Source organism: Mastigoproctus giganteus, chromosome 3 (genome assembly GCF_048544385.1).
Source record: "Mastigoproctus giganteus isolate SK-2022 chromosome 3, ASM4854438v1, whole genome shotgun sequence".
Taxonomy (NCBI): domain Eukaryota; kingdom Metazoa; phylum Arthropoda; class Arachnida; order Uropygi; family Thelyphonidae; genus Mastigoproctus; species Mastigoproctus giganteus.
This window is the reverse complement of record NC_143577.1, coordinates 184,185,597-184,209,431: the sequence shown is the minus strand read 5'-3', so window position 1 is coordinate 184,209,431 and position 23,835 is coordinate 184,185,597. Positions and strand designations below refer to the sequence as shown.

At 39.6% G+C, this 23,835-nt stretch overlaps 1 protein-coding gene across 1 annotated transcript in view; it reads left to right on the top strand.

Annotated features, from left to right (window-relative positions):
• LOC150088457 (cytochrome P450 2J4-like) overlaps positions 1-23,835 on the top strand; it is a 78,559-nt gene that overhangs the window by 35,644 nt on the left and 19,080 nt on the right. Inside the window, exon 5 of the mRNA XM_090369522.1 lies at positions 14,636-14,754. Coding sequence (XP_090225648.1) covers positions 14,636-14,754 — 119 coding nt within the window. The remainder of the gene's footprint in view (positions 1-14,635; positions 14,755-23,835) is intronic.

Sequence of the window (23,835 nt, the reverse complement as noted above, 5' to 3'; positions counted from 1 at the left end):
TTATACAACTATACAAAAATTAAATACTGTACACAAGATAACCTCAACAGATTGAGGTAAATACAGATAAATAAAAAAAAGAAAAAAACAAGGTCAAAGAAAATAATTAAGGATAACAGTACCATTCAACCCACAAAACTTTACACAAGCATTTTAGCCCAGAAGCAGGCACAAACCTTATAAGCAGTTGAGGTTAAATCCAGTAAGTCCTGCAGTTATTAGTAGCAGTCACAGTCAATCACCAATAACAAAGTCAGTCAGTTAACAGCCATCCAAGCAAAGGAGCACAGAAATTTTCATCGACTAATCGAGTTGTAGTTGTAGGACACTTGTAGTATTTCAAAAAAAAAAAAAAAAAAAAACACAACACACAGAGCACAAGTCCAGAATTGTAGATCTTGTTGAGAAAATGGCCATCATTGTAGTGAAGGTGAAGAGTCTTGAGCTTAATTTGAAACATTCACATGTGCAGTCATTGGAGAAAGGATTGCAAGTCTTTTATTGAAGGTTGCCTTAGCAAAATCCTGAAGGGCGCGGTAACTCGTGGCATTTGATACAAAGTTGGTTTCCAATCCTGATGAAAAATTGGGAATTGCTTTCTGGAGAACTACTCGAAATTCATTGTATGAGGGACAAGAGTACAACACATGCTGCCAATCTTCCACACCGCCATAATGACAGAGTTCCGTAGGAGACAAGCGAAATTTAAACAGTTTCTTATTTAATGATTCATGTCCTGATATCAAATAGGAGGTAAACAAGTCAAGGCTAAACCAGATTGTAGATATTTTTATCCATAAGAGAGTCAACTTCAGGAAAAAACCTACGTGTTACACTGCCCAGTGTTGTGCCATCCCACCTACTCTGCCACAAATTGATCAACCCTTGCCAAATTCTTTGTCATTCAGCTTTAACATCGACTTGAGTGTTAATAGAAATTCCAAGGATCTGAGTGGGAATCTGACGTTTCAAGCGATAACATAAGCCCCTGAAAATTATGTAGAGATGTAGTGGTTACGTCCCAGCTAAAACCTGCAAAGCAGGCGTTGAAACTGTTCGACAAATCTTCAAAATACAAAGTAGCATTGTACGCTGGATTAACATCAATTTTGATTGAAATTGTACAGTCCGCACCCTATGGAACCAAGCGCCAGCAGCATAGGTAACCATTGGGAGAAACATAGAATTATAGTAGATTCTTAAACATCTTCTAGAAATACCCCACTCAGTTCTAGAAACTCTGGCAAGAGCGCCGGTGAAATTTCTGATCTTAATTCGCAGATTGGATAAATGAGGGAGAAAATTTAACTTGCTGTTAATAGTTATTCCCAAAAGTTTAATTTCCGTTATTAGAGGTATTTGTCTATCGTTTATTTTAACTCTTGGTGGTCGACGAATGTCCAATTTAGAGCCAAGGATCATAATTTTTGTCTTGGTAGAACTAAATTTTAACTTATTTTCAACTGTCCATTGTTGAAGATCAGATAGAACTTTCTCAGCAGATATTTCAATAGATCTTGAATTGCCACCAACAAGGACTGTCAAATCATCTGCATATGCCATGATCTTCACATTGTCAAAGGTTCGTGTAATCCAACCTTGCAGAACAAAGTTCCAGAAAAGTGGTCCCAAAATGGAGCCTTGAAGACACCCTCGAAAGACCTGACGCAAAATTTGTCTGTACTTAGATCTGGCGGTGATAAATCTGTTAGAGAAATAGCTCTTAATTAGAAGATAAAGTTGCTGGGAACATTCGGCATGACGGCACATTGTCAAAGGTTCGTGTAATCCAACCTTGCAGAACAAAGTTCCAGTAAAGTGGTCCCAAAATGGAGCCTTGAAGACACCCTCGAAAGACCTGACGCAAAATTTGTCTGTACTTAGATCTGGCGGTGATAAATCTGTTAGAGAAATAGCTCTTAATTAGAAGATAAAGTTGCTGGGAACATTCGGCATGACGTAAACGTTCGAGGGCCTTTTCCCACCAAAAAAATCGCTTCTCGGCCTTTTGGCTAAGATCAAAGTGTAATTTTCCCACCAAAGGGAATCAAAAGCACCCTCGAAGTCAATAAAGATAGCAAGGGTATACTCGAAACTGGAGTGTTCAACAGAAGAAATGAAGTCTACAAGGGCGTCCTCGCAGGACCTTCCAGGAGTGAATCCGTATTGATTTGGCGCAATTAGTCCCCGTTCCAATAACAAGTTGTTTAATCGCAGTGCAATTAAAAACGTTCTAATAGCTTACCAAGGTTGGCAATAAGGCTATAGGCCAATAAGACCTCGGTTCCTGAGGGGGCTTGTCTGGTTTCCTAATCAGCTTGATAAGGGCAGTCTTCCACAGATCCGGGAAAGTCCCAGCATCTTATTGAAAAGTTGTAGAAGTATACTGGGCTTAATCTTGGCGAGCCATACAATAAAGGTGCTCTCCACCAATGTCCATCCCTGGGCATTTCTTAACTTTCACTTGTTTGACAGCTGTGCCAAACTCGATGGTACTAAAAGGCTCAGTCTTAATTGAAGAAACACAGAGAATTGGCAGAACGAATATTAGCGTGAAAATCAGAGTCGGAGCACACATTGTCCTGTAGAAAAAGATTATCTAGAATAATGTTTACAGAATCCGTCCAGTTAGTGGTCTCCAGTCCATTGTATACGATCGATCCATACACTTCTTGTGTAAATAATTTATTTCTTACAATTTTATAAAGTAACCCCCACGGGTCTGCATTACCAGAGTTGTACACAAATTCTGTCCACGTTTTCTTCTTCCTGATAGCAATTGCCTTCGTATAACGTTTCTTGAGATCAACGTAACAATTATAAAAGATGCGAACATCAGCCTGAGACAAATGACGATTTCGCTGATAGGTGCCTCGAGCGTGGTGGACCTGTTTCCGAAGCGACGATAATTCTGACGACCACAAGGAACAAGTTCTGGAACTGACACGTTTTTTCCTTGATGATTTATATGATGCATTAATCAAAATTTTTTGAATCTGTGTCGCAGCTTCAGACACAGACATGGCGTCAAGATGAGAGTTAGTCAGTTTGGAGAAATCAGCATTTAGAGAGTATTCAAATATGTCCCAATTAATATTATTAATTGAGAAGCAAACGTACTCAGACACACAGATACTCGAATCTGAGGGAGGAGAAGGTATGGAGACCGAGAAAGAAATTGCCCGATGGTTACCAGTTGTCCAGTTAGGCTGTACAGTCCAATCGTTAATAGCTAGATTACAGAAAGAATTTGAAAAAGTGATATCAATGTTTGATTCTCGGGAGAAGCTGGAGAACATAGTGAACTGTTGAGGTTTGTTAAAAATCTTCATATTATTATTAATAATAAATTCTTCCAGTAACTGTCCTCGAGCATCAGAGCGTGCACTAAACCAAAACTTAGACTTGGCGTTTACATCCGCTGAAATAAGGACATTATGAGGACCCAGAAAATTCAATGTGGATTCTAAATAATTTAATGAGTTATTTAAGTCTTCGGATGGACGGCAGTATATTGAGATGATATAAAATGTCATGGTAGAATATATGACAAGGATACAAGTTGCAGTTTGGTGACAAAGACCATTAATGACAGTTACATCAATTTTGTCGTTTAATACAACAATACAAGTCTTCGATTGCTGGTGAGCAGGTTGGATTATTCGGGTGGAATAACCTGTGATCTTTGAACAATCTCTCATTTGCCCTTTAGCAAAATATGGCTCTTGAATAGTGATGATGTCGATTGAGTTTTGTTCTGCTGTTAATCTAATCTCGTCCGAAACAACTCGAGAATGATGCCCGTTGATCTGCATAAATTTCAGATTAATAGACTGAACACTAGGCAAGTTCGTACTATTAACATCACCATCAGGGGAATTATTTACACTATATACACCGGAATTGGGTGTGTTACTCATCAGCAATCCTCAGTCTTGCTGTTTCCAAGGCCTTTTTGTATGCCGAGTTGCCATCTCTCACCGAATGGTGAAAGTCACGTTTTCCTCTCTTACAATTGATACACGATGGCTCTTCGTTTTTATTAGGACACTCGTTAAACACATGACCACCATGCGCACTGTGACTGCAAGACTGGGACTCGTGCGAGCAGTACTGAGCGGTGTGACCATATCCCAAGCAGTGGAAGCATTTCGTCACATAAGGTCTGTGTCTGTGAGAACTGCAGGCAAGAAATATGCGCTCCAGAGTAATTATGATTGTAAATCTTGGGAGAAAAACTAACAGCCCAGTTTACAGATAAATTTGACCTTGCTTTAGTTGAGAAGCGAAAGAAAGTTCCGTACTTAACCTTCTCAAATGTAAAATCCGAATCGCCAAGATTTTTGTTATAAATTTTCAAGTATCTCGTCACATGTCAATTCCTTTGGGACATCATAAATCAGTACAGTGGGGGTTTACCTTTCGAGAACACCTGATCTGATACCTGTAGATGTAAAAGACTCCGAGGAGGACAACACTCCAGATCTGCTTTAGAAGCCGTTTCCAGCAAGACTCTTTTGTTCCTCACTAGCCTAAAAGACTTGATCTTAACATTTTTTAAATCCGATTTAAGAGTTTTAGCCACCAATGTCTTAACGTCAGCACTTGACTTACAATCACTGTTTTCAGAAGCTCTAAGAATTAAGACATTGTCATGTTTCACTCTAGGAACATTTGCGGCGGAACGGGCAGCATCAGCAAAGGTCCTGACAATAGAGGTGTCAGTAGCAGTGTCTTCCTGCAAAGTTGAATCATCCATGGCAATCGGGGCAGGGAACACATCATGTCTTAATATAGGTTTGTCTGTAGAGGAACTGTCACTAACAGATTGTTTGGCCAAACAAGCCATATTTGTTGTTATACCAAAAAATGTATTTATAACTCTTTCCAAAAGATTGGTACGTGTATTTATTTCTATGTTTAGGGCCTTTAGCTTTTCGTTCTCTACAAGGAGATAAGTCGCAACAGTCTCCAATTTGAGCCATTTATCCATTATAGTGTTACCTGATTGCTTGGTAATCTTGTTGCCTTCATAAGAAAGGAAACTAGAGAGATCCTGTCTCATTTTTGCAATTCTGTCGTATAAAATAAGAACATTCTGTCCCGGGTCTCTTGCCTGAGCATTTGTTAAATTATTTTCTCCTCTGCACCTGCAGTTCCAAGTTTATTACTCGAAGGGAGATCCGTCTGACGTTCTTTGTCAATAGTTGATTGTGAAAGAGAATCAGTAGCAACTTTTGAAGATGAGTTTTCCTGAGAGGCAATAGTTGGTTCCGGTGATTGAGTCAATGGCACTTGAGGGGTCAGAGGTGTTGAGATCTCACCAAGAGATGGCAACGGAGAAAAGATATCAGCTGCAGAAGGTTGTTTATCATCCATGTTAACTGAAATCAGAAATATATGCGTAGTGCAAATTTAATATCTAAAAGTGATGATATTGAGACAAAAGAAGTGTTTAACTTGAAACCTCTTCAGTCTTCGCGGAGTCCAGGAGAACAGACTCTTCAGGTCAGATTTTTACAGTCTGGTAGCTGATCTTGGCAGAAAATGGGTGTGCTGTACAGATCTTTATGCAGATGGTGAAAATTTGCGACGCATGCGTGCTATTGAAACAAGCACTGCTGGCACTGGTAGTAAACAGTAAACACCGGAGGCACAAAACAGTGAAACTGGTAGCTCTGATGCGACGCCCGTCCAAGGTCACGAAAGGGGGAAAACAACCCCAGTCAAATTAGCGAGGTTAAAGACTGTGGTGGTCAGACAAAGGAATGGCCACCTCCCTAAAGCTTCGGTTATGGCGCCTAAGTGGAGTGACCAAAGAACAATAGCAGTGAGAAGAAAATGGAAGAAACTGGAAAGAGAGCTCTAATATCACAAAACTATGCTTACCAACAGAATCCTCAAGTTGTAATTATCTATTTGGTAACAAACTGCACTTTTAACACGAAATAAATCCATAGTTCTGACACGATAATACAGGAGCTAAAAATAACGTGACCGCTATGCTACGAACCCTGTCCTAATCCCCCTCAACCAATTCAACCTGCATGGCTCGGATGGGAAGCGATATGTCAGAAGACGAAAATCGGAGGTATACCGTCCTGACGGCATAACACCGATTGTAAAGTTCCCGACGTACAAGTTTAAAATTGGCGGTAAAACCTGATAGTATGTTTATATTCGCTTATTTTCATTATTTCATTACTAACGCTGCATACTATACACATACTACGCTGCATAGGCCCCGTGCGGCTGCGCTCCCGCTCATCGAAGCAATAGAATCGTATTTGCTACTTTGTACTTACAAAGGTTCTCTTGCAGTGCAGACTTACGATAAACGCAAATAGGGGGCCCAGTATTTTCTTCTGCGCCCGGGACCTCAACCGACCTTAATCCGCCTCTGGGTGTTGCAGTTTTGATGCAGTGGCACGAACAGATTAAATGCTAATGTGATGAGTCCGCGTTGGAAGTCGGTAAGCCCAACGAAGCATGTCTCCATATGTTCAGTGGAAATACCCATCTATTGTATTTCCTTCTGACTGCTTCTAGTGTGAATGCAGTTGCTCTGTTACCTCTTCCTAAGATGTACATAATGAGAATGGTTCACTTTCCTGAAATCCCAGAAATATCCGGATACTGTTGGCAATATAGCATTGGATCCTATTGAATCCCAACTCCTCCGATTTTACGAATTATAATCTGATTTTCATTGGCTCTGATCTATTGAAAATTCTTGAAAATACTATTCTGACTGTATTTACCACTCCTTTTCAAATAGCAAGAGATTCAGACGGCTTGCTTTGTATGTCTTAATTTCTTCTCAGAATTTTCCAGAAATAGTAGTCCAAATTTTTTTTACATTCATTTTTTTTATTGATATTGCACCTGTCCGGCACTATTCAGTGATTTTAAGATTAATTCAGAATCAAAGCATTGGTTTTGTAATTAAGAGAAAAGGAAAAGGAATCATTTCCGGACCAATATTTATATTACCTTTTTTACTTTTTTCGTGCGTAAAACTGCCCTTATTTTTTTATTTAAACTTTAGAAAGACCTTGTATATCGAATCATAGTCGCAATTATTTTAAAATAAAGATTGGGTGCCCATTAGTTATATTGGAAATGGAGCCTTCACCTTGAACCGGTACTAAAACTTAGACAAAATGTAATTCCAGTAGCACACAAGATAAAAATCCTTGGGACTTGTATTCGACAAGTTGACGTTCCTCCAAAACGTCTGTCAACTGCTGACAAAGTACATAAGGAGCACGAGCCTCCCTCGTGCCAATTCATCTACCAAATGGGGAGCCGATCGTTGCACGTTACTTCGCCTCTGTCATGTTCTTGACCGTTTTAAACTAAATTACGAGTTCCAGGTATATGTGCCATGGAAATTATTGATATGCTTTTTTTTTATTATTATATACATTTTTATTACATATATACAAACATTTTTTTCTGTTTACAATCATCGCATTCTGTTCAAGAAACTCTTTCAGTTATACAGCTTCACTTATATGCAATAAAAACCTACTATGTATGTGTATGCACATGTTTTGGATGGCACCTAGTCGTTTAGTCGAACTCCACCTTGGAAAATCTGTGTTGAAAAAGCAACACTGTCTACAGGCCTGAACATGTAGTGTCTGGGTGTGTTTATATGATGCGTAAGTGTAGGATTGTTGTTTAAGTCCTTTTCGCCACTAGTGAGCGATCAACACCCGGTCGATCGCTGCCTGATGCCCATTCCTAAGCACTACGAGCCATGCCTGGTTCTATTATCTAGTGCTACTGCACCAATTTGTCGTACAGTGGAAGGAGTGCAATGCTAAAGGACAGGAGCCCTCAGGCTACCCAACCTGAGGGGAAAACATAAAATAAAATCAATAATTACTAAGTCCTGTACGAATGCATGTTAAAATATAATTTTAAATACTAGATTAGCCAACGTACAAGTTAGTGCAAACGCATATTAGTACGCAGCTAAACTCTGAATTAGCAAAAATATACAAAAGCGGCATCGTTTCAGTTATATCTCATCTTGTGAATACCTTCACAACGAGTTGCCATGATATTGCACTACTTCGAATAAGTAACGCTTCACCAAAGGAGAAGACTGTTGTTACTTATTCTCAGTGGATACCACCATCCAGACAGCACCGTTTCAGGGCTATTTGGCCCTTCTCCGCATAACTAGGGTACCTACCCACCCACTGAAGAAGAGCCAGATAGCCCTGAAACAGTGCCGTCTGGGTGGTGGTATCCACTGAGAATAAGTAACAACAGGCTTCTCCTTTGGTGAAGCGTTACTTATTCGAAGTAGTGCAATATCATGGCATTGCTAATTCAGAGTTTAGCTGCGTACTAATATGATGCGTTTGTACTAACTTGTACGTTGTCTAAATCTCTCGCAGCCTGAGGCTAAAACCCTTAACATATTTCAATACTAGATTAGCTTATTGATATGGCTATGTAGGCATATATAATTTATATGTAGGCATGTGTAATTTCTTAGGTAGGACGGCACCTGAACAAAAGTTCAACTCCCCCAATGATATGGCTCGATCCAATCCGCCATTCGTATTGCTACTAGAGCTTTCAGAACATATCTTGTCCAGAATAATTTATACGTTGAAGCAAGTGAACCGCTATTGTTTTTATTTTTAGACGGAAGCAGTCATCTTTACAATATACCGTTAAACTAAAATCCATGCCAGACCATCCCATGTGTACATCGTTTTTTGAACGACAGTGGAAAAATCTGTGTAGCGCCTGTCAGACTATCAACCGTCCCTTTTGGTATTCGTGTCCAAGAGCTACGCAGAGATTTTAATATCACTGTAGACTGTTTCCTGGTCCTCAAGGTAATCGCTTCCACTCCGACATGGCCAGCCACCATCATGCAACTTCTCCACTAAAAACTGCGGTAAAACTTTTACCGCAGTTTTTAGTGTAGAAGTCTACCTGCAACTCTACGCTGCTTATGGAGCCAAACACTCCAACTTCTTGTCTGGCTTCACAAATTAAACTATGAAAGAAAAACTGTATATATGCTAGCATGCTGTATGTACACAGTTCTGTGTTATAGAGTTAGCCTGAATAACGTTTAAAACTTACAACTGCTAAACGAGCAGTTGTAAGTTCGATCGTATATAATAATATAATAATAATAAGTTCGTATATAATAATAATAAGATTCGTTATTAACATAAATTGTATACAAGTGATTTTTTTATTAGAAAAAAAAAATAAATAAATGAAAAATAATCAAAATATAATGGTTATTAAAACGAAAAAGGACAAGTTGCGCGAAACATGAATGAAATCGGCTAACTAGGACTAGCACTTACATAATTGTCCTTTACAGACAGAAAGATAGGCCAAGATGGTATTTGGTATGTTGAGGGTCTAGCGGCTCCCGGGATTTGTCCCATCTCTGCGGTGTTCTCTGTATCGAGTGACAGTACCCTGTCAAGCCAGAGATTTAAAGTGTGTAGATCGTGTATAGTGTAGTCTGTTGTGCCCATTGTTCATCTGGTTTATTGGCCATCGGACCCCTGATGGGATCCGACGTTGCCCATACCGCGCCACGTGGAGGCTAGCCAGGTGTTACCAGTAAGGAATCAGTACTCTGGCAGGTCCTTCCCCCTACTTTCCTCAAATTTCAGTGGCTAGGACCTATAAAAAAAAAAAAAAAAGACATTGCTTTAATCGCTGTTGGTGCTTTTGTTTGGTCATAGAGATTTGCCTTAAGAGCGAGAAGGGATTGTACACTGGATGAATTTTATTTTTGGCCGAAAAGGGTCGGGCAAGTAATTTTGGTGTAGTTACAATTTTGACATGTGGGGCTGTGAAGGTAGACAGATTTGGGTGGCGAGAAGGAAGGCTGGAGGGCAGAAAAAGAAGAAAGGGACCGATAGAGAAGGTGGTCCCCAAATGTTCAGTGGGCATGCCCATGCCACACCAGAGGGAAAGTGGGTTTTACAGGGAGAGGAGGGGACAGGGATGTCCCCCCCTCGCCGGGGAATGGAGATAAAGCAGGCCCGGAAAAGTGTCGGACCTGGGTCGCCATTCGGCTAGTTGGCAGCGAGGCTGCAATCTAAGTCGTTCACTTTGACTCTCCAGGTGGTGGACTTAGTCTCGGCAGAGGCCAGGATGCGTCAGCTGCACTTGACAGGCCAGCTACATCTAAGTCCCAGTGTTTGGTCGCATCCAGTTAGGACTCAGTTGTCTTTCAGTTGCTGTAGGTTGTCCCCACCACTTGTGTTCAAGTCCTGTAGTCACTCAGCTGGTCGTCAATGGCTAGTTGTATTCTTTGTATCATCGGTGGTCCAAAGTCTGAAGCTTGTTTCAGGGTGGTGGAAGTGCTCTTTTCCTCGCGAAGAGATTTTGAGCGAAAAGCGTGAAAGCCTTATAGTTTTCTTCTTTCTGCAGCACTATGTCCTTCTGATTTCTAAGGATGGAGCGTAGTTTGGTAAACAGCAGGCCACGGAGGTCTTCATATATATTACATTCGTAGAGCAGGTGCTCCCAAGTTTCTTCTTGTCCGCATCTACAGTGCGCTATGTCCGAGATTCCATGCCATCGCGATATGCCTTGTCAGTAGACCACAGGTCGATGTTGAGCGAGTTGAGTGTCCAGATAGTGTGCATAGTGTTAGGGTCAGGCGCCACCTGTGGTTTCCCACATCTGCGCCATATGTACACTGTGAAGAAATACAGTACTACTGTAGATGCCAGAAAAGTGTTGTGTGTTGGATGTGTAATATTTTGTTGGGTTCTGTTGTGTGTCCTGGCATTTGGCCGCAGTGCCCCTGGTGGAACCCCACGTTGCCCGCACACACCGCTAGGAGGTAGTTAGGCTGCCCATAATTCTCTGGCTAGTCTCCGTCAGGGTCGCCTCAGCTTCCTGAGCGGAGACCAAGTAAAAAAAAACAAATACAAATAATAAAAAATAAAAAATATATATATTAATAATAAAATAAATAAATTAAAAAAACGATAAATAAAAAATAATAAAAATAAAAAAGATAAATAAAAAAAAATAATAATAATAATAATTAAAAAAAGATAAATAATAAAAATAAAGATAAATAAATAATAATAATAATAAAAGTGATTAGATAGAGTGAGGTAGTACAGGGTGTACAGAAGAAGGGGAATGAAAGTAAGAGTAAGGGGATATAGGCGAAGGCATCCCCAACCAATCAATGGACACTCAGTCCATCAGGCGAAGACGAAGAAAGGGAAAGGAATGGGGTCGAAAGTGACTGTACAAGGGAGACCAGATAGGATCGCCATTTGGCGCCTCTGTCATTGACATCGGGTGGTGTCCAATCCAGGAGTTTAATTCAATCCAATGGTAGCTTTCAAACTCCAATCGTCGGATAGTTGTCCGTTTGATGGTGACGGTCAAGTTCATGACTGTCTAGTCTGTATGAAAGTCCATCATGGTCTCAAACCGTCTGTTGTCTTCCTTGGGACCGTTGTGGTGCCGGTACAGGAACTGTAGATAAGGATTTCCTTTGGCTGAAGAGCTCTTGTGCGAAACGCGTAAAAGCTGTATATTCCTACCTACTATCCAGCAGGTGTGTTTCTTGGTCTTTGGGTATGTAGGTCAAGGAAGTGATGAAGGTGCAGCGGAGATCCTCATACAGGAGGCAGTCGTACATAAGGTGCGACCAACTCTCAGTCCCACCACAGGTGCAAGGGGGATCGTCAATGATTCCCAGGGCCGTCAGTTTGCCTTTTAATGATCCATGGCCAGTTAACAGGTATGTAGCATAGAAGCCAGGGGGGAAGCCTGGGGAACACCCTATTAATGTAAGGGAAGAACTTTCTAGTGATTTCGCCTTTGTTGGAAGTAGTCCATCTCGCTTGCCACGCCTGCTGCAGATGCGTGAGGAGACGCTTCTTTTCTGCTGTTCTGTCGGGTCTGTTGTGAAGTCGAGGATAGTCTTGGAATTTGCTTTGGAGAGGTGGAAGAGTAGTCCACAGCGGACCACCTCCAGGTCCAGTGGCATGGCGCCTGCCAGGATTTGCAGAGCATGGGTACTGACAGTGCAGCAGGCACGGGTAGTAGCGAGCAGAATGTTTCTTTGCAGAGAGTCGAGGATTCAGAGTGTCCAGAGTCACATTTGTGAAATGTCCCTTGAAATTCTGTAACCTCTGCGGAGATGTCTGCCTGGCAACCGCCAACCAACCGTATTCCAGATGTTGATGTGATCATGCTTAGCTGAGTACAAATGAAGGAATGCTTTTATTTTTAGCACACGGGTTCTATGGACTGTGGGCATGTATTGCAGGTTGGAGCAGAGTGCAGATTTAGATGTCGTGTAGATCTGGTGCGACCACAAGTGGTGGCCCATTCAGTACCCAGAATTCGGGGCCCCCATAGTTCGGTGCCGCAGACCAAAGTTCCACGGCATATGAGAGCACACTACAGAAGTAAGTTGCAAGGTATTTCCTGGTTATTTGCTTATTGCGCGTTTTGCACAGATCTGTTTTCATTCCCCAGAAGGCTCTCAAGGCTTTGGAATACTGAGCTTGGATTTGTTGTTTATAGGTGAGGTTGGCATCAAGAATTACTACTGGGAATTTGACACTGTCTGTGGGAGTCAGAACATTTCCTGCCAATTCCTCACGTAGAGAAGATACGGTGCCTTTCTTATGTTTAACTTCAACAATTTCTCCTCCACTTTGCTCTCAGTTATTACAAAATAATTAAGCACCCTGCTAAAATTTGATAACCATCCAACATTTTCAATCCTTAATAATTCCTCATGTGTGAATGTAGATGCAAAATACTCATTCAGTTTGTTGCTATCTGAGCACGATCATCAACATTTATAAGACAGTAAGGTCTTTTTTTGCAAATTCAACTCACTTTGAATGAACAGACGAATAAATCAGTGACGAAACTGAACTCGTACAACAATCCGTTGCCACTCGCTTATTGAAATTATAACAAATGAAGACAAATATGAAGTGGACGTAACAGGTTAGGAATGTAAAAATGCTAGTTTTACGTGAAACCGACAGCAGATCTTTAAACCGTTACTCTAAGCAAAAAAAAACATGGCCTCTTCCTACACTTAAATGTATTGAACGTTGTCCAAACGTTAGCGCCCAGGAAATATTAATGTAAGACATTGCATAATTTCGACCATCATATACAGGTAGAAGAACTCTTCTTTTTTTTTTTTTTTTGTCAAATACACAAAGTTAGTTTGAGTGATGTTAATAACGAATTTATCTAAACCAAAGAGGTGCTTTGTGATGATTTGGTTTGGTAATAAATATTTTTAAAAAAGTCGAATTGTATTCAAAGATGATTGAGAATGTCTGTTATAGTATTATGATTACACGTTTAGTTTGTAAAGAACATAAATGTTCTTTACAAACAACAAGATTGTAAAGAACATAAATGTTCTTTACGAACAACAAGATAGGACAAGATGCCATCGCGAAATTCGGGTGTTGTAGAAGAATACTAAACGTGTAATCATAATACTATAACAGACATTCTCAACTATAAGTGCCGATCTTAGTTAGCCGATGTCATTTCATGTTCTGCTCAACTTGTAGTTCTTTTTCGCTGTAATTACTACTTCATTTTTACATTTTGATTATCATCTTAGTTTTTATCTATTAATTATTATTTAGTTATTATTATTATTTTATTTCTTTTTTTTTTTTCTATTAATAAACAAAATCACTTGTATAAACAACGAATTGTAAAATTCCTCTGACTTTCTGTGTAAGGAATCACGATTGCATACAATTTATGTTAAAAAGAATCTTATTGTTATTATTATATGCCGGATTCTGTTGTTGACTTGCCTGTGATATTTGTGATCTAAGTGTATGACAGAATGCTGTGGGGATTGAGTATGAAGGTACCAGTTTAACGTTCAGTGGTTAGTTTATATAATAAGTAAATTCTCTTTCCTGTGACACGCCTTTTTATTTATATCTCTCAATTATATCACATCATTGTATACTGTAATAATTTTCGGTTATTCTTAATTAACGAACTTTTATGACAATTAAAGTTGTTTAGCATTCGCCTGAATGTATTTTCATTTCTTTTTCAAGTAAAAAAGATCATTAGACTGGCGTCAGGTGAACCAGACTTTAAGATTAGCTTTTACACGACTAATACTATTATTTTAATATTATATAGCATTTAATATTTCTATCCTTCCGTAGCTTGATATGAACATAGGAATCTCCTCGAGACAGTTTAACCATCTTATTAACTGATATTCAATTACAAAAAACCGCTGGAGGTATTGGGGGAGAGCCGACCGGGCTAGCCGGGTGGGTAAAGTGCCTGCCTGGTAACTCAAAGGTCGCGGGCTCGATTCCCGCCTCGGGCTTGGTTCAAAGTACTGCAAAAACCTGGGGAGGTGCGTTATGGCCACAGAAGCCTATGCGCCAACAACTACCAAAAAAAAAAAAAAAAAAGTATTGGTGGAGAGGGTATTCAAAATACGCTGCACAAATAGCTGCTTTAAGGAGTCATAGGAATTATCAAATAACAATTTCAGCTGTTGGCTTATTCTTTTAGCGAAAAATGCGCTGCAAATTAGTGTAAAAGATCACCAGGGTAATTAAGCTTTTCTTGTTTTTAGAAGTGAGATCCAAGAGCGAAAAGCAACGCTTGGAAAGAAAGACACTAGTGACTACGTCGATGAATATCTGATGGAGATGATGAAACGGAAAGAGGTGGATCCGGACACTTCGTTCACAGGTATTCTCGTGCGTTGTTGATATGCATTTTATTGGGACAGTCGTGTTTTTTTTTTTTTTTCTAAGTTGTCACGTTGATCTCATGGAGATCAGGTAATCATGATTCTTGCTTATAAAATAAAATGCGAATTATTTTTTGCATACCAGTCAAGAATTACTTTATTGTTTATTGAGAGTTTAAAGGATTTCTTACACTCTCTGGCTGTGGTGGCAGAGAGTGTAACATCCAATGGCTGACTCGGTAAAATTACCGAGTCAGCCATTAGATCTATCCTTCATGAAATAAAATAACTTACAACAGTGCCACCTGCTTGTTCAGCGGTGACCAGCAAATCGGCATAAAGTGCGTAAAATTGTATATCAATTTACATCTTTACAATAGATAACAGTTGAAGGGTTATTTTAATCTGGGAGGAAGAGATAGGGCATACAAGCTAAAGTTCTTGATTTAGTATGTACATGGATAGAACTGCAACATCACGAGGAAGCTTCACCATTGAATAAGAGCTACCACATATATATGGCTGCGACATGTTTGACAGATCACTAGTTGAAATATATTGCGTTCAATAGAAAAAGTAGCCTCAAAACTAATAAGCCCGGACGTCACAGCAGATTTTATTGGTGGTATCTGTGATGGCAACTAGCCTAATGACGACATATATTAAACAAGCCACACTCAGTATTATCACATTGTCAGGAAGAATTGAGGAGTGTGGGAATATCTTAAATGACAGAAAAATAAACATACTTCGATTGAGTGAATCAAAATGGAAAGGGAATGGATGTAGAGAATTAGGAGAAGGCTATTACCTATATTACCTCTGGTGGTAATGCAGAAAGGAAGGATGTAGTCATCATTATAGATTACATGATTAAGGAAAGGCTACTGGAGGCGAATAATATCAGCTACAGACTCATGTCAAATAAACTACAAATGAATGACAGCGAAACATTGAAGGTAGTACAATACTACGCACCCCAAATCGATCGAGAAGAAATCAAGAAGCTGGAGTTTGAGGACAACTTCGAAAAGAACATCACAGGTGGAGATATAGTCATCATGGGGGACCTGAACGCAAAACTCGGAGTGGAGAGACACGGAGTAGAATACGCTATGGGTCTGCATGGTTGGGGACCTAGGAGTGATGGTAGTGACAGGCTGTTGGATTTCTGTTTACGGAACAGCTTGGTCATAGGAAACACCTGATTCAAGAAGAGGAAGAGTCACAAAGTGACAAGATACGGTTGGATCGGTCAACAGGAATCCCTCTTTGACTATATATTCGTGGATAAGGAGCGACAGAAGACGTAAGGTCATTCCGAGTGTCTCCCTGAGTAGTGATCACAGGTTAGTTGGAGTTTTACAATACCCTGAATTGAAGAGGATCAAAATAACAATAGAGAGAGAACTAAGGGTGTGGAAGTTGAGAGAAGATGAAAAAGGGGCGATGTTCAGAGAAAAGTTCAGGAATGTTGTACCTAAGACGGGGGTAAACAGCGTGGAATCAGAATGGAAAACATTCAAAGACTGTATAGTAGGACTGACAGAGCAAGTTTGAGGACAAGCAATAGAAGGAGTTGGAAAAAAACCTCATAGTAGAATGAGAGGACGAGAGAGGCTGTGAAAATCAAGAACAATGCATTCAGGACCTACTTCCTGAACAGAAATGAAGAGAATAAAGAGAGATATGAAAGCGTGAAGAGAGTGGCCAAGAGGATAGTTAATGAGGAGAGAAGACTGTGGTTGAAAGAATGGAGTGAAACTCTACGTCAGGATATCGACGGTAATAAAAAGATGTATGGTATGGTGAGGAATAGGAGAAGAGATAGTGAACAGAGCAAACACTTGATGGATGAGAATGAGAACCTAATTACCAAGAATGAAGAGGTAACGGAAACATGGAATAAGTATTTTGAAAATCTGTTTGAAAAATGTGCAGGACAGCCAGCAAAAGGGACAAAGGCAGGTTGATAATATGAAAGAGAAGATACGTAGAGTGACCAGACAGATTTGACGTGGGATGATTTAGTGCAGGAAATACATCAAGACAGGTGTCTGCTGGTATAGATTAGATAAACGGAGAGATGCTGAAGGCTATAGGCGAAACAGGGATATCATGGACATACAGACTGTTCCCCAAGATCTGGGATGAGAGTGTAAGATATGAAAATCTTACAAAAATAAAATATTTTTTTTAGACTTTGGAAGTTAGTTTTCCTTTTTGGATTCTTGCCGTTAGTAGGATAATATGGTAATAGCGTCAGTTTCAGTAACAAGAATTATTCAGTAAGAACTGTAAAATTAGTGGGTAGTAGTAATGAAAAACAGGGCCATTAGCATAACTTCCGTTGTAAGCAGGGAATAGACGGTGAATACTACGGCAAAAGTAGCAAGTGGTTTAATGTTTATGCAAGGTCAATATAGTAAGGGCAATTTACTTCAGTCGCAGACCGGAAGTCGGTTCTTAAACGGCACACACAAATTTCCAAAAATAGATGCTGTGGTCACTAATGTCACTTTTTGTGGTTTTAGAACGCTGTGTAGACAAGGTGTTATATGAGACGGATAAAGTTGTTTTTGGACAACCGGCTACTTCAAAGAACATACTGGATGGCCGCAGATCCAACAGGTTGAAATAGGGGTGTATTGATCACGTGCTACTGGGCCGGCGGAATAAGGGGTTTTTCAACAAATGGAATGAGATAGAATCCAAAAGTAAATGTAACATTGGTAGAAGTCACTGGGAAATGGGCATGGCGAAATCGGCAGTAAGAGGAAGGAAATAGGCAGTGAACGAGTTGCAAGAGACACAAAGTTGAGATTTTTTGTGGGGTGAGTAAACATGGTTTAGGACACACAAGTTGAGATTTTGGCGGTGCGAATGAAAATGGTTTAGGAAGGAGATAGTTTAGATTTTTGGTCGGTGCGAGGGAATGGGTTAGTAGTCGAGAAAGTCAGAGTTCTTTTTTTTGAGTGGAACATAGTCAGTGTTGGCTCTTTGGATCGTCTAGGAGTTGAGAAGAAATATGTGAAAGACAAACGAGTCTCTCACAAAGAAAAAGGTGAAATCAAATCTGCCGAAAAAAAGGGTCCAAGATTCCTGAAATCTTGGAAAGCAAAGTGCTGGAATCGGATGGAATCGGAACCCCGACCGACATGATAGTAGCCATTCCGGAACAGGAGAAGTGCATCAAGCGGGCTGAATAAAATGAAGCCGAAACCTCCTGGCAGCACAACTACCAGTGCCTAATTCTTCAAGAATAGTAAGACGTCGCCCCAGATAGTAAAAATAAACTGTACCTGGTAGGAAGGATGAAAGATGACGCCCCGCCGAGTTCTACAAGTAAGTCGTTAGTTTGTATCTTCATACATAGTATCTTCATACACACAAAGAACTGTAGAAACCCAGTAAATTGCTCAGCAGGACTTTAGAAATAACTAATTGTAAAGATAGTTTAGTGAAGAATCAGGAAGGAAGAACATTAAAAAGGGGGAAATTTATTAAATATAAGATATTTAGAATGTTGGATATATGATATGTAGAAAGGAATGGAATGGAATTGATGTTTCTTATTAATGGTATTTAAATGAAGCAGTACTAAATATATGTAGAAAGCAATGGATGGATTTGATATTTCTTGTTTAATTGATGCAGTATTAAGTATATGTAGGAGGGAATGGAATGGAATTGATATTTCTTATTTAAATGAAGCAGTATTAAGTATATGTAGGAGGGAATGGAATGGAATTGATATTTCTTGTTTAATTGATGCAGTATTAAGTATATGTAGGGAGGAATAGAATGGAATTGATATTTCTTGTTTCATTGATGCAGTATTAAGTATATGTAGGAGGGAATGGAATGGAATTGTATTTCTTGTTTAATTTATGCAGTATTAAGTATATGTAGGGAGGAATGGAATGGGATTGATATTTCTTGTTTAACTGATGCAGTATTAAACATATGCAGGATGGAATAGAATGGAATTAATATTTCTTGTTAATAGTATTTAATTGGTGCAGCACTAAATATAGGTAGAAAGGAATAGCATGGAATTGATGGTTCTTATTAATGTTAAAAGAAATGGAATTGATATATCTTGTTAATGGTATTTAACTGATGCAGTATTAAACATATGTAGAAGGGGATAGAATGGAAATGATATTGTTTTACTAATGGTATTTAGAGGATGCAGGATAAAATATATTAACAAAGGAAGGGATTGATATTAGCTTGTTGATGATTTTTATTGAAGTATGAATATGATGTATATATACACATGTAGGTGAGACCAAATCATGTTGTCATATGTATGAATTCAATTATTATTTGGTTTTAATTATGCTCATGTAAATATGTCTAATAAACTGATTTTTTTATATACAACATTTGTGTGTTTTTTGTTGTTCTGAGTACAAGCCTATCCAAAGGGAATTAAACACATTAAGGAGCTTTCCCCTTGAACTTAGAATTTTCTGTGAAGTAATAGTCAGATGCGCAAGTGGGGAAATATGTAAAAGGGGATATATAATAAAGAGGATATAAAAGGGGATCAAAAGGATAGATAAATAATATACATATATATAAATCATTTATATTTAAATCCCCCCCACAACAGATAGGTGCCGAAGGACTGGGAAAAAGGTTTGCTCATCCCGTTGTTCAAGAAGGGGGAACGGGAAGAAATGTTCCAATTATAGAGGCATCACACTGACATCATATGTGAGTAAGCTGTACGAGAGAGAGTTAGAGCGGAAGATAAGAAAAACGATTGAAAATAGGATGGCTGAGGAACAGTATGGCTTTAAGCCTGGCAGATCGACGGTGGATCTAATTTTCTGCATTAGGCAACTGATGGAAAAGTTTTATGAACACAAAGAATTATGGCATTTTTGGACATAAAGAAAGCATTTGATGCCTTGAAGAGAGAGAAAGTGTGGAAGGTTTTGAGAAACTTGGGGATAGAGGAACATCTTGTGGAGAGAATTGAGAACATGTACACCAATACAGTGAGCAAAGTAAGAACAGTGATGGGATTGATGGAGAGGGTCGAAATAACATCAGGTTTGTGGCAAGGAGGCGTCTTGTCACTACTACTATTCATAGCTGTCATGAATAATGTGCAATGTAGAGTAGCGTAACAACTTGGACAAGACAAGATGAAAGTCATGCTCTTCGCAGATGACCTCCGCATATAGGGAAAGAGCAGGGAACAAGTGTAACGGCAAGTTGATGTGTGGGCTAGCATGGCCAATGAATTTTTAGTCAGGAGAAGAGTGAAATAATGGTTCCAAAGAGGAGTGACGAGCCTGACGGATACAATACAATGGTAGGAAAAGAGCTAAAAGTAGTTAACAACTTCAAATATCTAAGAAGCACCATTACAAAGAATGGAGTAATAGACGAAGAAATAAGTAAGATACAAGCGGGCGGAAATTTCTATAGGCAGACAAGAGATCTGATCTGGAACAGTAACATACCACTGAAGTGTAAGAAGGCTATATATCAGACCTATTACGTACCATACCGCAATAATTAAAGACAAACACCAGCCAAGGAATTAAAAATTTTTACTATGAAAATAATAAAATAATGTGATACTCTATCGGAAGACTAAAATATTACAATAAATTACGATAAAATAAACTGCGATAAAACGTTAAAAATATACCGAAGCAATAAAATTATCTAAAATAAACTGGATTAAAAGCGATAAAACCTGAAGCTTTCGGAGACTGCTGTCTCCTTCTTCAACAGTATACTATTACTGCAATGACATAATTAAGTAGCAGCCCCATGGCACTCGTGCACGTGGCCCATCAGACACATGGTCTGCATTCCCCACGCGCGCATCGGAAACGGAAGTGGCTCAGGAGCGTGTCAAACAGAACAGGTCATCCCGTCTGAGGACAACCGCCTCTAACAGGGGGTGTAAACGTGTCCCCCTGTCCCTGTTAATAGTATTACGACTGGATGAACCGATTCGCAAGCTCTCGAGCCACTTGAGTTCCCAAAATCCATGGGCACGGTCCGTAATGACCGCGTCTTCAGGGGAGATCCGATGCTGCTCCTCCCAGAAATGCTCTGCCACAGCAGACCTCGCATAATTAGCAGTCTTAATAGCGGTCATGTGCTCCCCCAGACGGTCTAAGACTGCTAATTATGCGAGGTCTGCTGTGGCAGAGCATTTCTGGGAGGAGCAGCATCGGATCTCCCCTGAAGACGCGGTCATTACGGACCGTGCCCATGGATTTTGGGAACTCAAGTGGCTCGAGAGCTTGCGAATCGGTTCATCCAGCCGTAGTACTATTAACAAGGATAGGGGGACACGTTTACAGCCCCTGTTAGAGGCGGTTGTCCTCAGACGGGATGACCGGTTCTGTTTGACATGCTCCTGAGCCACTTCCGTTTCCGATGCGCGCGTGGGGGAATGCCGACCATGTGTCTGATGGGCCACGTGCATGAGTGCCATGGGGCTGCTACTTAAGGATGTATCATTGCAGTAAGTATACTGTTGAAGAAGGAGACAGCAGTCTCCGAAAGCTTCAGGTTTTATCGCTTTTAATTTAGTGTATCACATTATTTTCATAGTAAAAATTTTTAATTCCTTGGCTGGTGTTTGTCTTTAATTATTGCAGTATGGAATTTCCCAGCCCCATAGGCCTGTTTGAAGCTATTACGTACCAATTCTGGCATATACATCTGAAACTTATACACTAGAAGGAAAAAGGATGAATGCAGGGTGCAGAAATGAGATTTGTGAAGAGCATAGCCGGAAAGATAAGATGCGACAAAATCAGGAATGATGTGATTAGGGAGAGAATTCAGGTTGAAAAACTCCAGAATAGGATTGAAAGGTCCTATTTGAAATGGTTTGGACATGTAAAGAGGATGAACGAGAGGCGTTTGCCAAGAAGAATGTTTGATTTACAATTAAGGGACAAAAGACCAAAGTGGCAAGACACGATAAAGACCAATGTCATTAAGAGAGAGGAGAAAACTGGAATGAAATCAACGACAGAGAGAAGTACACGGATAGGGGCTTGGTGGCGAGGTTTCATACGTCTACCCGTGGAATAGCGGAACGATGACATATTGTGGGGATGGTAAATGATGATTTTTTATTATTGTATTTTTTTTTTTTTTTGTATTTTAATTTATATTTATTTATTTATTATATTTATATATCCCCTTATAAACCCCCTCCCACTTTGACACCTGACTTGTTTTGATTACAGAAAATCCCAGACTCAAGGGGACCCCAAATATATTAGGTATTCTTCCACTGGACTGGCTGAGTTTCGGAATGACAGACACACACACATGAATGTAGAATATAACATTGTTTATTGACATATCATATATAAGAAAACTTGCAATAACATTTAACTGAATACAATATTTAGTTGGAGACTTGTTATGTTACTAACGTTTAAATGTGTATATATCGTGATATCAAATAAATCATTTCACCAACAATTATCCAATTCTAATACACATTCTTATATATTATAACATGGTGTCTCTTCATGTTTTTACATGGGCTTCGACAGGGCGTAGTATTCACCTCACACAATCCGTCTCACTCTACTCCTAAACAGTCTGTATAATGGAACAACAAACTACCAGTCAATGAACTGGCTAACAAAATCTTTAAGAGTTCCTTTCTCAAACTTGTAAGGAAAGTACATTTATTCAATCAAACATTTTCTTGTAGCCAGGTTAACAGTAAACATTAATCAACTCAATTAAATAGTACCCTTCTGATCAATTAATCCACAACTCCTTAATAGTTCACCTGTTAATCAACTCCTACTCCAATCAGATATACTCACAATAATTCAACTTTCATAATAAATTAAAGTTCAACCTTTAACTTCACACTAGTTAGAAAACCTTTACTCAATCGTAACAATTCTTAATTACTTAATAGGTCATTTCTTTCTATCAAACTTTAATATATAGGACTTCACTTCCAATTACAGATTACTTACGCCTTAATTATATTACACTTATATACATATATTCATCACTTAGACATCCCTCCTTAACTATATAGCATTCTCCTATAGTCCTTCCCTTATTAATATAGGTACATTTATTCTCAGTAAACTTCCTAACACTTACGTGATTGTCTGGGCTTTTCTCCCTGCTCGGATTCCTTTCCTATCTGCCCTTCGTGTACTGGAATGCGGAAGGCGCCCATCCGGGATCACGGTAATCTTTCTGATGTTTTCCTACGGGGAAAACATCAGACTGCGCGGCTGGATTTAAATCTGGATCCTATATTCCTTTTCAGTCGGCATTTTTTTCTTCCGTGGACTGAGGTGCTTTCCTAGTAGGCCAGTCGTTCGACTGCTCATTTGATTATTCTTTGCCTAAAGAATTCTCAGAGTGTGTTTCTCTTTTCTCCTTCCATACTGCTTCAATGTCTACAGGTGAACATTCCTTCCTATTGTAGTCGTACTCAGAGTTCTTATCACAACTTCCATCTACCCCAGACTTAGACCACGACTCCAACTTAGACCACGACTTTCCTTCCTAAGAAAAACTCCTCGAATCTCCCCAGTATCAATCTTTTTTTCAGACCCTTCTCTCCGTTCTCTCAAAAATCCCTCCGCTTTCTTCCTGGCCAATCGTTGACTTCCACATCCTTTCCTTCGTGATTCTTATTCGTCTCCTTTCATTTCCGTGGGCGTGTTTTTTCATCCTTTTTGTGTCCGAACTTCCGTTGGTCTGGAAATTACGAGATCATTCTAGAAGGTAAGACGTAAGTTCCGGTCAACTAAGAAAGTTTCAGGCCTTCTTTGTGACCTTACATTCACATCCATTGCTACCTCGCCCACACCTGCTAGAGTCGCACCGTAAAATCTTTAAGAGGGCCACTCCCGCACTCAGTGCCCTTTCTATAGAGTATATGCTCCTGTCTTAAGTGGGATTTGTTTCGGTCTATTATACTTTTACTTACTCGCTTAAGGAATCCTTTACAAACAAGATATAACTAGAGCTAGGCGTGGCTGGAATAAACTTCCAAATTCCAGTGGTTCTTAACACATATTATTTGAGCTGAAAACTAA